The 14,562-nt window shown below is 38.2% G+C and overlaps 2 protein-coding genes across 3 annotated transcripts in view; one reads left to right on the top strand and one right to left on the bottom strand.

Annotated features, from left to right (window-relative positions):
* The first annotated feature begins 5,014 nt into the window (after positions 1–5,014).
* Positions 5,015–12,117, top strand: LOC311059659 (uncharacterized protein). Of its 2 annotated transcripts, none has more exons than XM_084077674.1 (6): positions 5,015–5,116; positions 5,892–6,066; positions 11,014–11,085; positions 11,199–11,273; positions 11,385–11,516; positions 11,721–12,117. In XM_084077674.1, the coding sequence occupies exons 1-6, from the start codon at positions 5,042–5,044 to the stop codon at positions 12,002–12,004; spliced, it is 813 nt and encodes a 270-aa protein (XP_083933800.1). In that variant the 5' UTR covers positions 5,015–5,041; the 3' UTR covers positions 12,005–12,117. The 2 variants fall into 2 exon arrangements, with proteins under 2 accessions (XP_083933800.1, XP_083933799.1); XM_084077673.1 differs by having other exon boundaries at positions 5,017–5,200.
* A 1,053-nt stretch (positions 12,118–13,170) lies between these two features.
* The window catches only part of LOC311059763 (eukaryotic translation initiation factor 4 gamma 1-like), a 4,406-nt gene continuing 3,014 nt past the window's right edge, over positions 13,171–14,562 (bottom strand). The window contains exon 5 of the mRNA XM_084077808.1: positions 13,171–13,832. Coding sequence (XP_083933934.1) covers positions 13,829–13,832 — 4 coding nt within the window. The 3' untranslated portion in view covers positions 13,171–13,828. The remainder of the gene's footprint in view (positions 13,833–14,562) is intronic.

Below are 14,562 nucleotides of genomic sequence, written 5' to 3' on the forward strand. Positions count from 1 at the left end.
TTGAAGATTTTCTCAAAGACACCTACGAGGTTCTCTTTCACTTCCTTGGTGGTCGGCTCCTTTGTCGCAGCTTCCAATTTTGTCAAGACCTTTTCGTTCGGGAAGGACTCTTTCACTTCCTGGAACATGGCCATTGCGTTGTTCATCATATCCTTCATGTATAGAATCAGCTCCTGTTTCTCCTCTTCCAATTTGGTATTCTCTGAGATGACCTCGTTAATATGTTGTGCTGATCCCCTGTAAGCTGAGGTGAGCTCCTGTGCCAAAGCCTGATTTTCTGCAATCAGCTGGCTCTCCTCATCCAGTCCAGAGGTGCTGCTGGACGGCCCGTCCGAGGACGACCTAGAGAAAAAGGATTTGAACTGGCTCGTCTCTGCTCCTCCTCCTCCTCCTCCTCCTCCTCCTCCTCCTCCTCCTCCTCCTCCTCCGATAAATGTGTCCTGGGGTATTGCTGTCATCATACCCATCTGTGTGTCTACTGCCACACCCTTGTAATCTTCTGGTTCGTATTTCCTCCAGTCCGGGATCATCTCTCCTAACTTGTGATCTGGTTCATAAAAAGACAAGTCATTCATCTCAATTCCTCCCTTGTAATCCGAGTCACCGACCCTCATCCTGTTTATCTGCTGGGTGAGCTTGGCATTCCTCTCCGCCAGAACCTCATTGCTATACAACAAGGGGTTGATAGCTTTAGAAGCCCACTGTGGTTTCGCTCTTGTTGATATCGGTGCATAGCTGCTGCCGAGGGTGCTGCTGAGGCCCTGCCCATAGATCTGTGTAAACTTGACACAACGGGCATCCCATATCTTTTTGTTTATGCGCTGCTTCCTTTGATGGGAACCGATGAGTTGGGGATGCGGGCTAAACATCTTGTGTGCATGCATGGACAAAACATGCTCCGTCGGCGTCTTATATGAAGAGCTCAAGAGCTTGTTAGTGACGTCAACACCCAAATTAGTACAACGTCACGCTCACGGCTGTGCTGATTGGCCGTCACCTCTGGCGAAAGCCTGCCCCAGTTTATGAGGTCTGGCTGGCCGCATCCCAGCAATTCCCAAGCCAAATTGAGCTCAAATCCCTGCCTCATCACTGTACTGGTTGAGACATTGTGCATGTTCTCTGGTGATTGGTGGTGATTGCACCAACTGATTTTTATTTTTTTGTCACTATCAGGAGATGACAAACTTTCCATGCCAAGAACCCTCATAGAACAGAAGCTGTTTGGCAGAAGTGGAAGAAGTAATGAGATTTTTTACTTAAAGGGATATTTCACTTTCAAAAAAACTTTGGGTCATTTTATCGTCTACTCAGGCCCCCCAGACCCAACGTTCTTTTTAAAAGTGAAATATCCCTTTAAGTAAAAGTAGAAATGTAGTAATGTAGAACTGTATCAAAGTACCAGAAGTAAAAGTACACATTATACAGAATGTCCCATTTATTTGACACTTTTTTTCAAAAGTTTTCAAATTTGTCAAAATATTTTGAAAAAAAAAAAAGTAAAAGTAGAAAGTATTGAAAAATGGACATACTCAACTAAAGTAAAAGTGCATCAAAATTGTACTCAAGTACAGTACTTACGTAATAAGTAAATGCACTTAGGTAGGCCAGTAAGTGAAGAAAGAAGTGTGTATACCATGCTTTTAAAAACATAGATATAAAAAAAGAACACAAAAATAACTCATCTTACAGTGCCACTACACATCAGTATTCTATCTCCCATGTATTTATTTTAGTTCAAGCTCAGCAGCACAGGAAAGAAAAACTGAATATAATATGTGTGATTGGAGGGCATAGCTGTTGTCAGACTTGTACTCTGTCTGCCCCACAGAGCCTTTTGAAGAAGGCAGTGAGAGACTTAAGGTACAATTAGAAAAACATTCAGGTTTAGCGTAAGGATTAGGACTAACTAAGCATTTAGACGTGAGGTTTAAGGCTTGGGGCTGACGTTATGCCTGATTTAGGCTTAGCTAGTTGTGTACCGGTGTTGAACACCTGTGCCTGTATACATAATAAAAATGCGGAATTGTGCTTTTATAATTGAGTAAAATGTTAGAAGTATTTTTATGTGAGTAGTTTCACTTTTTAGCAACTCCAGCGACACTGCTAGCCCTGAGGAATTTGGTGCCCTACGCAGCATTTTACCTAGTGCTCTGCCCCCCCCCACCCCCATATCCTATTATTTAATAATAAATAAGGCTATTTCACTAACACAAATAACTAGGACACCGTGTAAATTACAAAAGCCAATTACAATTTACAATTTTGGCATTTAGCGACGTGATTTACAATAAGCAAGATAAACTCGAGGTAATACATCAAATGCATAGTGTAGTGCCTCAGTAATCTAGGATCATAGATAAACCAATAACCTATCATCATGAGTCTAAACATTATAATAATATCAAAAAATAAATAAATGACGTACATTGAAACTATACATACACTTAGGATGCCAGGTCAGCAATGATACTATCTAATTTACATTTTAATGTTTGCATAAGACTGCATGGCATGGTAGAGAGAGAGAGAGAGAGAGAGAGAGAGAGAGAGAGAGAGAGAGAGAGAGAGAGAGAGAGGGAGGGAGAGAGAGAGAGAAAAGACCTCTGAAAGTCTTATCAAAGAAATGTAACTTAACGTGCTGTACGGCACGTTCTCGTCATGTTCTACTTTTCTGTACCATGAAACGAATAAACCGGTTTCTGCACATACCTAGGGATGAATGCAGCACTTCAATTATCTGGAATGCATCCTTCTAACAATACAGGTCGAGTTTGCATATTGAAACGGATTTGAAATGTCAAACATGTCAAGCCTCTGACGTTTTTATAGTTCATCATGCAACGCGTGTGTGTTCCGCCTTCAGATTCATCTTATGGAGGCCATCACCCCTGCCCGACAACATGCGTTAAGGTCTATTTAAGTTCATGTAAATATATATCGCAGGGTCCAAATATATTCCATCTTTTGGATTACAATATTTGGGTCTTATCAGTACAGACAGTGCTTCCATACATTGCAGGAGCAAAATGGCCACTTATCTGCAAAGGCGAGTGGGTGCGTATTATACTATTATACTAATATGGTTATTATTATATAGACAGATGGCTTTTCAGAGGACATTGTTACTTGAGGACAGGAGGAGACAGGAAGTTCTACCAGCTAAACTATTTTTTTGTTTGTCAAGGTAGCTTCAATAGTTGTAGTTGTGGTTTCCATGAAGGTGAACGGGTACTGTAGTCTATGTTGATGAGAAAGTGTAAGGTATGCCAACAATGGAAAAAGATACTTGAGTGTCAAAACAGATCATTATCTACATGATGAGCAGTGTCGGTTCTAGGCTGATCAGTGCTCTTAGTCCATGGGCCAGACCAGAAGTCAGGGACACGTAAGGTGGCAAAATCTCTTTGGCACCATTTTGTTTGTAGGGTCCATATAAGTACTTTGAAACATGATAGCCTTTTCAAATGAGTAGCTTTAATACTTTTTTAGGACATTAATTTTTTTGCGATTATCTCCCCACATTATCTGCACAGTAGTCCTGTACCTGGCCTATAAACCAGACTCTGTCACAGACCCTGCGGTCCACAGACTTGGACCTCCTCTCTGTCCCCAAGGCAAACAAGTGAACCTTCGGGGACAGAGCCTTCAGTGTGGCAGCCCCCACCCTGTGGAACTCTCTCCCAATAGGAATTCGCCATGCTCCAACACTGGACTCTTTTAAGGCTGCCTTGAAAAGACACTTCTCTCAGGCTTATGGCTTAGTTGTTTGTTGTTTTGTTTGTTTGTCTGTTAGTTGTTCATTGTTTTTGATGTAAAGCGTCCTTGGGTTTATGAAAGGCGCTATATAAATTCAAGCTATTATTATTATTATTGAAGTGAATGAAAGAGAGAAAATTACATTTTTTGTTCCTCTGTATGACATGTTCTGTTAAAAAAAAAGTGGCACGCTTTCTTCACTGATACTGTAACTGTGACTAAGCTACCACTTGGGAAAGGCTATCATGATCAAATATCATCTAGGGATATATTCAAAATACAAAACTAGAATTTGCAAATGTTGCACTTGAGTGACCCCGCAAAAGTGAAAATGCTGTTCACATTGTATCACAACGTGAGGTGTTGTGAGCTTGTAGACAAGCCATTTGCTGAATGTTTGCTCCAGAATAGGCATGCTTGTTCATGTGCGGTTCATAAGGTTCATAAGTGAAAGAAAGAGATTGAATAATGTTTTTTTTTCCCTCTGTATGACATGTTCTATTCAAAAAAGGTTAGATGATTTTTTCATTCTTTGTATCTATGGTTGGTGTCATTGAAAGATGATAACTGGGACTAAGCTACTACTTGGGAAGGGCTGTCATGTTGAAATATTATCTAGGGATATAGACCTTTTCAAAATACCAAACTAGAATTTGCAACCTTGAGTGTCCCTGATTAGTGAAAATTCTGGCCTGGGCCCATGGACCATCTAGGCGAGATTCCTCTGATGTGCCCCCGCGCATTAGAGGTTTTGGGCGGATTATGATACGTTTTTGGCTACTTTATTTCGGTTTTAGGGTTAGGATTAGGGTTAGGTTAGGGTTATGTTATTTAATTTGATTTTTCCAGACTTTTTTTGCTGCCTCTCCAAACTGCCGCTCTAGGCGGCCGCCTAGGTCGCCTGTATGGACGCGCCGGCCCTGATGATGAGTGATTAATGAAGGGCATGACTAGATTGATGATAGATTGTGAATATTTAGAATATGTTTTACATTATAATGAAAATTATCTACGATATTTTTCGTAATTTTTAAAAACAAAAAGTGCCACGGACATAGGCAAGTCTTGCCACGGACATGTTTGTCCATTTACGGACATGTTGATGACCCCATTATCCAGCTCTTGCCGCCCGCGGGCGTGTGCACAAACAAGCACGAGCGCAAGATTTTCACGGGACCACGGCCACCTCACCACCTGCCTCTCCGACCCTCAACTTCTGACATAAAGGCACGTCAACCACGAAACCACCTTCAGAAAGACTGCATCCAACAGATACGGAGCCACAATGTTTGCATTTCTAGGGTTGCTGCTACTAGGCTGCCTGTCATGTACAGAGGCAAGAGGAGACACTGTAGATGAGGTTCGACTGAATGACATTCCACAGCAGGTGGTTAGTGGTGCAGGAAGGATCCATGATGTTCATTCTGACACACAGACGGTGGTGGTGAGTAAATCTAGCAATACCACAATGTAGAAATACTGGCCTACAAGTAAAAGTTCTGTGATCAAAATGTTACTTGAGTAAAAGTATACAAAAGTATTGGCATCAAAATGTACTTAAAGTACCAAAAGTACACAGTACTCCTTGTGTAGATGTTTTTTCAAAGGAGATTGGCTATTTTCAAACAGACAAAGTAGTATAAAACAGGGTTTGATTGGTTAATGTACTGTATGTTTTGTAATATAATCTAAATCTACCAAGTAACTTGTAACTTAAAGTGATATAGTTCAACCCCAAAATTACTTTTTTTCTATCGATTAGTCACCCCATGGAGACTTGAATTGATGGATATTTTTTAGATTTTGGCCCATTCCTAAGCCAATAATTTGATGACTGGCAACGGTTCCGGTAGGAGACACAAAGAGTCTCCTTGTCTCCTACCAGAACCGCTGCCTATCGCTGACAAGAGGACCGTCATCAAATAATTGGCTTAGAACAAAAGACAAAAGCAAAAAAAATATCCATGAATTCAAGTCTCCATCGATAGGGAAAAAAATGTTTTGGCTGAACTATCTCTTTAAGTTTTCAAATGATTAGAAGTAACCCATTATAAGTATTGAATATTGTACTTAAGTACAGAAGCCTACTTGAGTACATGTAGGACTATTTAGTTACTTTCCACCACTGCTCACAGGGAGACAAGGCAGCAGCCTCTACCTTCACCCAACAGGCCTGTCAGCCTGACATCTATGCAGTGCTGAGAGAGATGACCGCTCTGATGGCCGAGCAGCGAGTTGAACTGCAACACACCCAGCAGGAGCTACGAGCAGCGATGGACAGACTCGGGGCCAGCGAACGTCTGATTAAAGGTAGTTCTATTGTCCTCAGTCAGTGGTGGAAAGTAACTAAGTACATTTACTGAAGTAGCCGTACTGTACTTAAGTAACATTTTGAGGTATTTGTACTTTACTGGAGTATTTCCAATTTTCATTACTTTTACTTCTACTCCACTACATCTCAGAGGCAAATATTGTACTTTTACTCCACTACAATTATTTGAAAACTTTAGTTACTAGTTACTTTTTTGTTTTTTATTATTATTACAAAACATATATTGACCACTTCAGCCCTATATACATTTCGGCCATTTGAAAATAGCTGTTCTACAAGTCGCGATGCGACGCATTGTGAGGTTGTATATCTGCTAAGACATTTGTAGAAAAAACCTCAGAAGGAAAAAATTGAGTTAAAGATCTTCGCTTTAAAAAAACAGATATATTCAAAGATTTGCACACATTTTCAAGATTTTTCGAAGGAATTGCAGATCTACAAGCTATGAGCTTGTATATCTGCTATTTTTGAATAGCCCAAAGTATAAAATAATGGTTATAGCTAAAATATCTAAAATGACACAGTATGCGTTCCCGGATTGAATGGGTTAAGTATAGCAAAATAATTTTGCTTAAATATTTAACTAAATTGTTTTCAAACATGACTGTTTTTTTTGCATGTTATATTTCCCAGCTGCCCTTGAAACCATTGAAACCAGATCAAATGCAACAGAGCATGAGGTACAGTTTCTACAGCAGCAGAATGAAGGTAAGGCAGAAAATGTTACTTACAGTATGTGCAGAAAAATATACTTGTGTGTATTAATAGACTAGTACTGGATTGCAACAATTGTTGTCCTATTACATGTCACTGGTGTTCCACAGTCAAACAAGTGGCTTTCTCTGCCTGGAATCTGGAAGTGTAAACACAGGACCTTACAATGTTCACACTACGCTGATCTACAGACATGTCATCACCAATGTTGGCAATGCATATAATCAAAATACAGGTACAGTGAATCATACAGTAATAGATATAATAATCACCTGATTATAAATTTATAATATTATATAATATATTATTATTCAAGCTAATTGTAATTATTTTTGCATAATCGTTACAATGATTCCATTCATCTGTACAAAAATAGCTGGATGAAACAAACAGAAATGTCATATTTCCATCTTTTTGTTCAATCAGTTTTGTTCCTGTGGGAGTTACACTGGAAAAGCCAAAGTACATCTCTAAACTAAATCAATGTGTCTTCCAAACCCAGGTTTCTTCACTGCACCAGTGAAAGGTGTCTACCAGTTCATTTTTTTCATCCATAGTATAGGATCAGCAAGTCATGGCGCACATGCTGTCTTGTTTAAAAACAGCCAGCATGTAGTTACTGCCTATGGACATCAACCTACCTATAGAGTGCAGTCATCCAATGGAGCCTCACTTCTGCTGGAGGCAGGGGATGTAGTCTGTGTGAAACTCTGGGAAAATACATGGATACATGACAGTTTTAATCACTATTGTACTTTCAGTGGTCATCTGCTGTTTACAGTGTGAGGTAGGGAAATCAATTCCACAGTAACATCCATGCCTCTTTAATTTACATTTACCACTTAAAACCTAGCATCTATTCTGGGCCAAACAAACAACAAACAAAAAAAAATCTGTGAAAATAGCTGATCGATAAAGTTCACAACATTCGCAACGCTATGCACTGTGAATTTCCGGTACTATCAGTGAAGAGGTTTTTTGTAGAGGGAATAAGGAGTGGACTAGGTGAAGTGGTTAACTTCTTACATAGCTAATAATATTAGAACTTGCCTCTGTGGGTGATGTTTGTTCTACTGGGAGTACACTATGCCTATTTTGGGCAAATTCTGTGAAAATAGCAAATCTACAAGTTCTCTAGATCAGCTATTTTGTTGCATGACACTGCCGTATGATGAACATAATTCAGGCTTAAGTGGTTCAAAACATACTGTACCGATAACTGTAGCCAGCAGACTGAAGAACCGTACCAGTAAACAGGTGCTTCCATATATTGATGCACCTCTGCTGCTACTACTCCTGTGTAAATAATAGCAACAAGTTAGTGCAATAATAAGTATTTGCATTTGTATATTTTAATGAGTTTATTCTCATGTTCCTGTTTCTTTTTTATGTATTTGTACCCGGGTCCACTGATAAAGATAATTTGTATTTAGGGATTATGTTATGGCACTTGTTTTTATTATACTATTATATACTATTCATCATCTATATTCATGTGTTTGCCCATCCATAAACTACGGTACATTGTTTCTCTAGTTTAATCCTTTATTTAAAATGTAATTGTGATTAAGAAGAAATCACAAACCAACACAATTTATCAAGAAAATGCAATAAAAGTTTATTTACACCTTTTCATGTATTTGAAATATTATTATTTGTTATACTTCCATGCCAAACAATGAGTATTCTAAAATTAGTAACAAACTAAGAAAACAATTAACCATTGTGATTTCGATTCCTTAGACATTCTTCATTCATTCAACACTTTTAGCACCAAAGCAGCATGTATACAACATACAATTTAACCCAGGATTACACATGCATTGGCAGAAAGATGAATTATTCCCTTTTAACCACTGGACAATTTAACATCTTGATCACAAATCTTCCTACCTCGTTTTATTTACTTAGTACAGTAGCTTTTTTTTGTTTTTATTTTGTTCAATCAATCAATCAAATCAATCAATCAATCAATCAAACAAACAAACCGTGCTGTTTGTTTTGTTCAAAATATTCAATATATTAGTGAAAATGGTAGATCTAAACTCACAAGGCTTCGTGCTGCCATGCAATGTGAAATAGTATATCTGCTATTTCCTGCAATCTTTGCTACGATCATACAAGTACATTTATAGGGCTTAAGTGGTTGAACACCAAGTAGGCTGATCTAGCCTGATTCTGAATGGTTGCATAGAGATAACACGGACAGACAGACAGACAGACAGACAGACAGACAGACAGACAGCATTTGGAACAACACATAAAAAGCTGTCATAAAACATAATGTAAACTTAACATACAGGCTTGTTGTGCTGCATGTCGTTGGTCAGTGACATCATGGTCAAAATGTCACTGTTCCTGGCTGGGCTGTATACCTCTGGCAAAGTGAAGCATAAGTTAATCATAAACAAGCAAAGGAAAAATACACAGTGCGAGTGCGTGAAGACAAGAGTGCGTGTGCGTGTGTGTTTATATTTCTACTGCTGTCAGTCAACCTGACTGTCTTGCAAGCAAGTAACTGAACTTACTTCCTTCAAGGAAATAGGGTCAGGTAGTAGCAACGCACCATAGACATTAGCAACTCACATAACCAACACACTACTGCCATCTATTGGCGAAAATGAATATCACCCTCCAGCTACTTCAGGTGATGTATGTACTATAAGTTCATTGTCATATTGACCATGACCATGGACATCATATTTATTGGTATCACAATGAATACAAAACCTTTTTGGTTTTGAAGAAAGAAATACCATGAACCAAAGAAAAAATACCATTCTTTTTTACAGTGATTTGACAATTATTTGGGGGCCCTCCTGCAATATCCTCACGGCTCACCAGTGGGCCCAGCTCTACAGGTTTGGAATCGCTGCTATTGACACCCTATTTTCCACTTGCAAGTCAGATAGTCTCAAAAATCTAATTGACATGAAACTTGTCCATCCAACAGTTTGATCCAAAACAACCTTCCAAACTACTGTGTGATCTTTGTCCTGTAAGCCTTGTTTTATGGAGGAACTAAGAAGGGAAAAATAAATATGTTTAGATAACACAAGCATGTGGCAGCATATGTTACAAATAATTAAGTGGAACTATTGCCACTCAATGTTGTTTTGGCTTGTGTGACTGCTTTGAAGTGTGTCCTGGTAATCTTTGGTTTATGGAGGAAATAAGAGGAGAAAAATAAAAGCCTCATAGTTCAATGAAAGCAAATTTAGATAAGATGAATACGTTTAGATAACACTGGGTTAATAATTGATTAATAAACACGTGGCGTGGATATATTTAAACAGGTCAACAGAGACATAAGTAGCTCAAAACCCAAGAGTGAGGAGAATTAGAATGACTGCATCCAACAGATACGGAGACACAATGTTTGCATTTCTAGGGTTGTTGATACTAGGCTGCCTGTCATGTACAGAGGCAAGAGAAGACACTGTAGATGAGGTTCGCCTGAATGACATTCCACAAAAGGGGGTTAACGGCACAGGAAGGATCCATGATGTTCATTCTGACACACAGGCGGTGGTGGTAAGTAAATCTAGCAATACCACAATTTAGAAATACTCTGACACAAGTAAGAGTCCCTTGAGTAAAAGTACTGTAGCTATACAAAAGTATTGGCATCAAGATATACTTAAAGTACCAAAAGTAAAAGTAGCCTACTCATTATGCATTACTACCTACTCCCATTTCATTAGTTTTGCCTCTGACGTGTTGTGAGCTTGTAGATCTGCTATTTTCGAATAGATGAAATATAAAATGGGCTTAAAGGGTTAATGTATGTTTTGTAATGTAATCTAAATCTACAAAGTACCTTTTCAAATTATTGTAGTGGACTAAAAAGTACAACATTCTAAAGTATTGAAAAATGTACATACTCAAGTAAAATAAAACACTCAAGTACAGTAGCCTACTGTACTAGTTACCGCGTAAATGTAGGCCTACTTAGGTACTTTCCACCACTGCTCACAGGGAGACAAGGCAGCAGCCTCTACCTTCACCCAACAGGCCTGTCAGGCTGACATCCATGCAGTGCTGAGAGAGATGACCGCTCTGATGACCAAGCAACAAGTTGAACTACGAGCAGCGATGGACACGATTGAAGGTAGTTCTATTGACCTCAGTGTATGCATAATCTAAACACTTATGTTGAAATATTTTACAAACATGTTTTTGTGGTTCTAACACGACTGCTCTGATGACAGAGCAGCGTGTTGACCTGCAAAAGACCCAGCAAGAGCTAAGAGCAGTGAAGGACAGTGGAAGTCTAATGAAAGGTAATTCTATTGACTACGCTCTAAACCCATTCAATCCGGTCACTAGATGACACCGATGATTTTTGCAAAATGATTTTGCTGAAATATTTTTTTTTGCATGTTATATTTCTCAGCTGCCCTTGAAACCATTGAAACCAGATCAACTGCAACAGAGCATGAGGTACGGTTTCTACAGCAGCAGAATGAAGGTAAGGCAGAAAAATAAACTTATGTGCAGAAAAATATACTTGTGTGTATTCATAGACTAGTACTGGATTGCAACAATAGTTGTCCTATTACATGTCACTTGTGTTTCACAGTCAAACAAGTGGCTTTCTCTGCCTCACTTGTGGAATCTGGAAATGGAAACACAGGACCTTACAATGTTCACACTACGCTGATCTACAGACATGTCATCACCAATGTTGGCAATGCGTATAATCAAAATACAGGTACAGTGAATCATACAGTAATAGATAACACATCATGGAAACAGTTTACTGTAGGCCTGTCACAATCATTTACAGGTATAAACACCTGATTGAAATTATTCAAGCTAATTGTAATTATTTAGCATAATCGAATAGATTCCATTCATTTGTACAAAAATAGCTGGATGAAAGGAATAGAAATGTCATATTTCCATCCAAACCCAGGTTTCTTCACTGCACCAGTGAAAGGTGTCTACCAGTTCAGTTTTGTCGTCGATGGTCCAGGATCAGCAAGTCATGCCGCAGGAGCTGTCTTGGTTAAAAACAGCCAGCATGTAGTTATTGCCTATGGACATCAACCTACCTATAGAGTGAACTCATACAATGGAGCCTCACTTCTGCTGGAGGCAGGGGATGTAGTCTGTGTGAAACTCTGGGAAAATACATGGATACATGACAGTTATAATCACCATAGTACTTTCAGTGGCAATCTACTGTTTACAGTGTGAGGTAGGGAAATCAATTCCACAGTAACATCCATGCCTCTTTAATTTACATTTACCACTTAAAACCTGCCGTTTCTATTCTGGGCCAAACAAACTTTCAGTGAAAATAGACGATCTACAAGTTCACAACATTCGCAACGCTATGCACTGTGAATTTCGGGTACTATCAGTGAAGAGTTTTTTTTGTAGAGGGAATAAGGAGCGGACTAGGTATACAGGGTGAAATGGTTAACTGCTTACATCGCTAATATTAGGACTTGCCTCTGGCGGGTATTTTTGTTCTACTGGGTGCACACTATGCCTATTTTGGGTCATTACAGGTGAAAATTCTGTGAAAATAGCAAATCTGCAAGTTCACTAGATCAGCTATTTTTGTTGCATGACACTGCCGTATGATGAAGTATAATTCAGGCTTAAGTGGTTCAAAACATACTGTACCAATAACTGCAGCCAGCAGACCAAAGAACCGTACCAGTAAACAGGTGCTTCCATACATTGATGTACCTCTGCTGCTACTACTCCTGTGTAAATAATAGCAACAAGTTAGTGCAATAATAAGTATTTTCATATTTGAATGAGTTTATTCTCATGTTCCTGCTTCTTTTTTATGTGTTTGTACCCGGGTCCGCTAATAAAGATAATTTGTATTTAGGGATTATGTTATGGCACTTGTTTTTATTATACTATTATATACTATTCATATATATTCATTTGTTTGCCCATCCATAAACTACGGTACATCGTTTCTCTAGTTTAATCCTTTATTTAAAATGTAAATGTGATTAAGAAGAAATCACAAAACAACACAATTTATCAAGAAAACGCAATAAAAGTTTATTTACACCTTTTCATGTATTTCAAATATTCATTTTTTTTTATACTTCCATGCCAAACAATGAGTATTCTAAAATTAGTTACAAACTAAGAAAACAATAAACCATTGTGTTTTTGATTCCTTAGACATTCTTCATTCATTCAACACTTTTAGCACCAAAGCAGCATGTATACAACATACAATTTAACCCAGGATTACACAGGCACAGACAAAAAAAAAACTGAGGCAGAAAGATGAATTATTCCATTTTAACCACCGGACAATTTAACATCTTGATCACAAATCTTTCTACCTCGTTTTTTTACTTGCTTTTTTGAGTTTTTATTTTATTCAATCAATCAAATCAATCAATCAAACAAACCGTGCCGTTTGTTTTGTTCAAAATATTCTATATATTAGTGAAAATGGTAGATCTACAAACTCACAAGGCTTCGTGCTGCCATGCGATGTGAAATAGTATATCTGCTATTTCCTGCCATCTTTGCTACACATCATACAAGTACGTTTATAGGGCTTAAGTGGTTGAACACCAAGTAATCTAAAGCCTGATTCTGAATGGTTGCATAGAGATAAAACGGACATACAGACAGACAGACAGACAGACACGCAGCAACATTTGGAACAACAACAACATAAAAAGCTGTCATTAAACATAATGTAAACTTAACATTCAGGCTGGAATCCTGAATCATTCAAATGGCCTTTTTGGACACATTTGACAGTCTGGTTGACAGTCTGTCTGCCTCTACATTCCATTGCTATCATAACAAAAAAGCTGTCTCTGAAACAGAGATGCGAACCCCCCTCCCCTACATATCTCAACCAAGACATGTATTTATTTATCGTAATAAAAAAAAATATGTATCCAGTATGTTTCTAGTTACTCCTCTTCCTCTACTAGTGCCCAGGCCTCTTCCGCTTTCATGTAGTACTGGTTCGCCAAGCGGCCTTTCATGGCCTCCATGGCAGCGTCTGCTGCCTCTGTAAACAGATCACCTTGTAGGGAGGAACAACACAGGAAATCATTCTAGGTGAAAATGTTCAACTTCTGCAAAAGAAAAAAAAAATAAGATTAAAAAAAATATTTAAAAAAATGTTATTTTTATTTTCTAAAAGCTAAAATAGCTGATAAAAGCTCACTACACGCCACAATTTCTTCTGTTGAGCAGTGTTGATTTTGACGGCAAATTTTGATTTTGCTTTAGTCATAGTCTTTTGACTAAATATCATAAGATTTTAGTCGACTAAATCTACAGTTGATGTAGTCAACTAAAATGTTTTGGCGGTGCCTTGATGGTGTCGTAATACCTTAATTTTACACTTGGTTACATGCTGAAAATAGCCGATCTACAAGCTCACAACGCGTCACAGTGGGATGCGTTCTGAGCTTGTAGATCTGCTATTTTCAGAACACAACACCCAAGCTCAAACATAAAATGACTTGACTTATGACTTGTCTTTATTAGTATTTAGTATTTATTTGTTGACAAAATTGTCAGTATATTTAGTCTAATTTTAGTCATCATAGCTTAGTTTTTATCTGTTTTTTATCAGTGAAAAAAAGGCGACGAACATTTTTCATCATAGTTTCAGTTGACGAAATCAACACTGCTGTTGAGCTATAAGCACGTTTGGTCAGAGGATATTGCGCTTTGACTTAAATTTAAATGTTGTACTTGATCAATAAAAGCCTATCTATCTATCTATTTCCTAAACCTAAACTAAA

Source organism: Gymnoscopelus microlampas, assembly GCF_963454915.1.
Source record: "Gymnoscopelus microlampas genome assembly, chromosome: 14".
Taxonomy (NCBI): Eukaryota; Metazoa; Chordata; class Actinopteri; order Myctophiformes; family Myctophidae; genus Gymnoscopelus; species Gymnoscopelus microlampas.

Coding starts and splice junctions, on each gene's coding strand:
- LOC311059659 (XM_084077673.1), top strand. CDS start 5,042: ATGTTTGCATTTCTAGGGTTGCTGCTACTAGGCTGCCTGTCATGTACA. Junction 6,067..11,013: donor CAGCGAACGTCTGATTAAAG/GTAGTTCTATTG, acceptor CTCTGATGACAG/AGCAGCGTGTTGACCTGCAA. Junction 11,517..11,720: donor TGCGTATAATCAAAATACAG/GTACAGTGAATC, acceptor ATCCAAACCCAG/GTTTCTTCACTGCACCAGTG.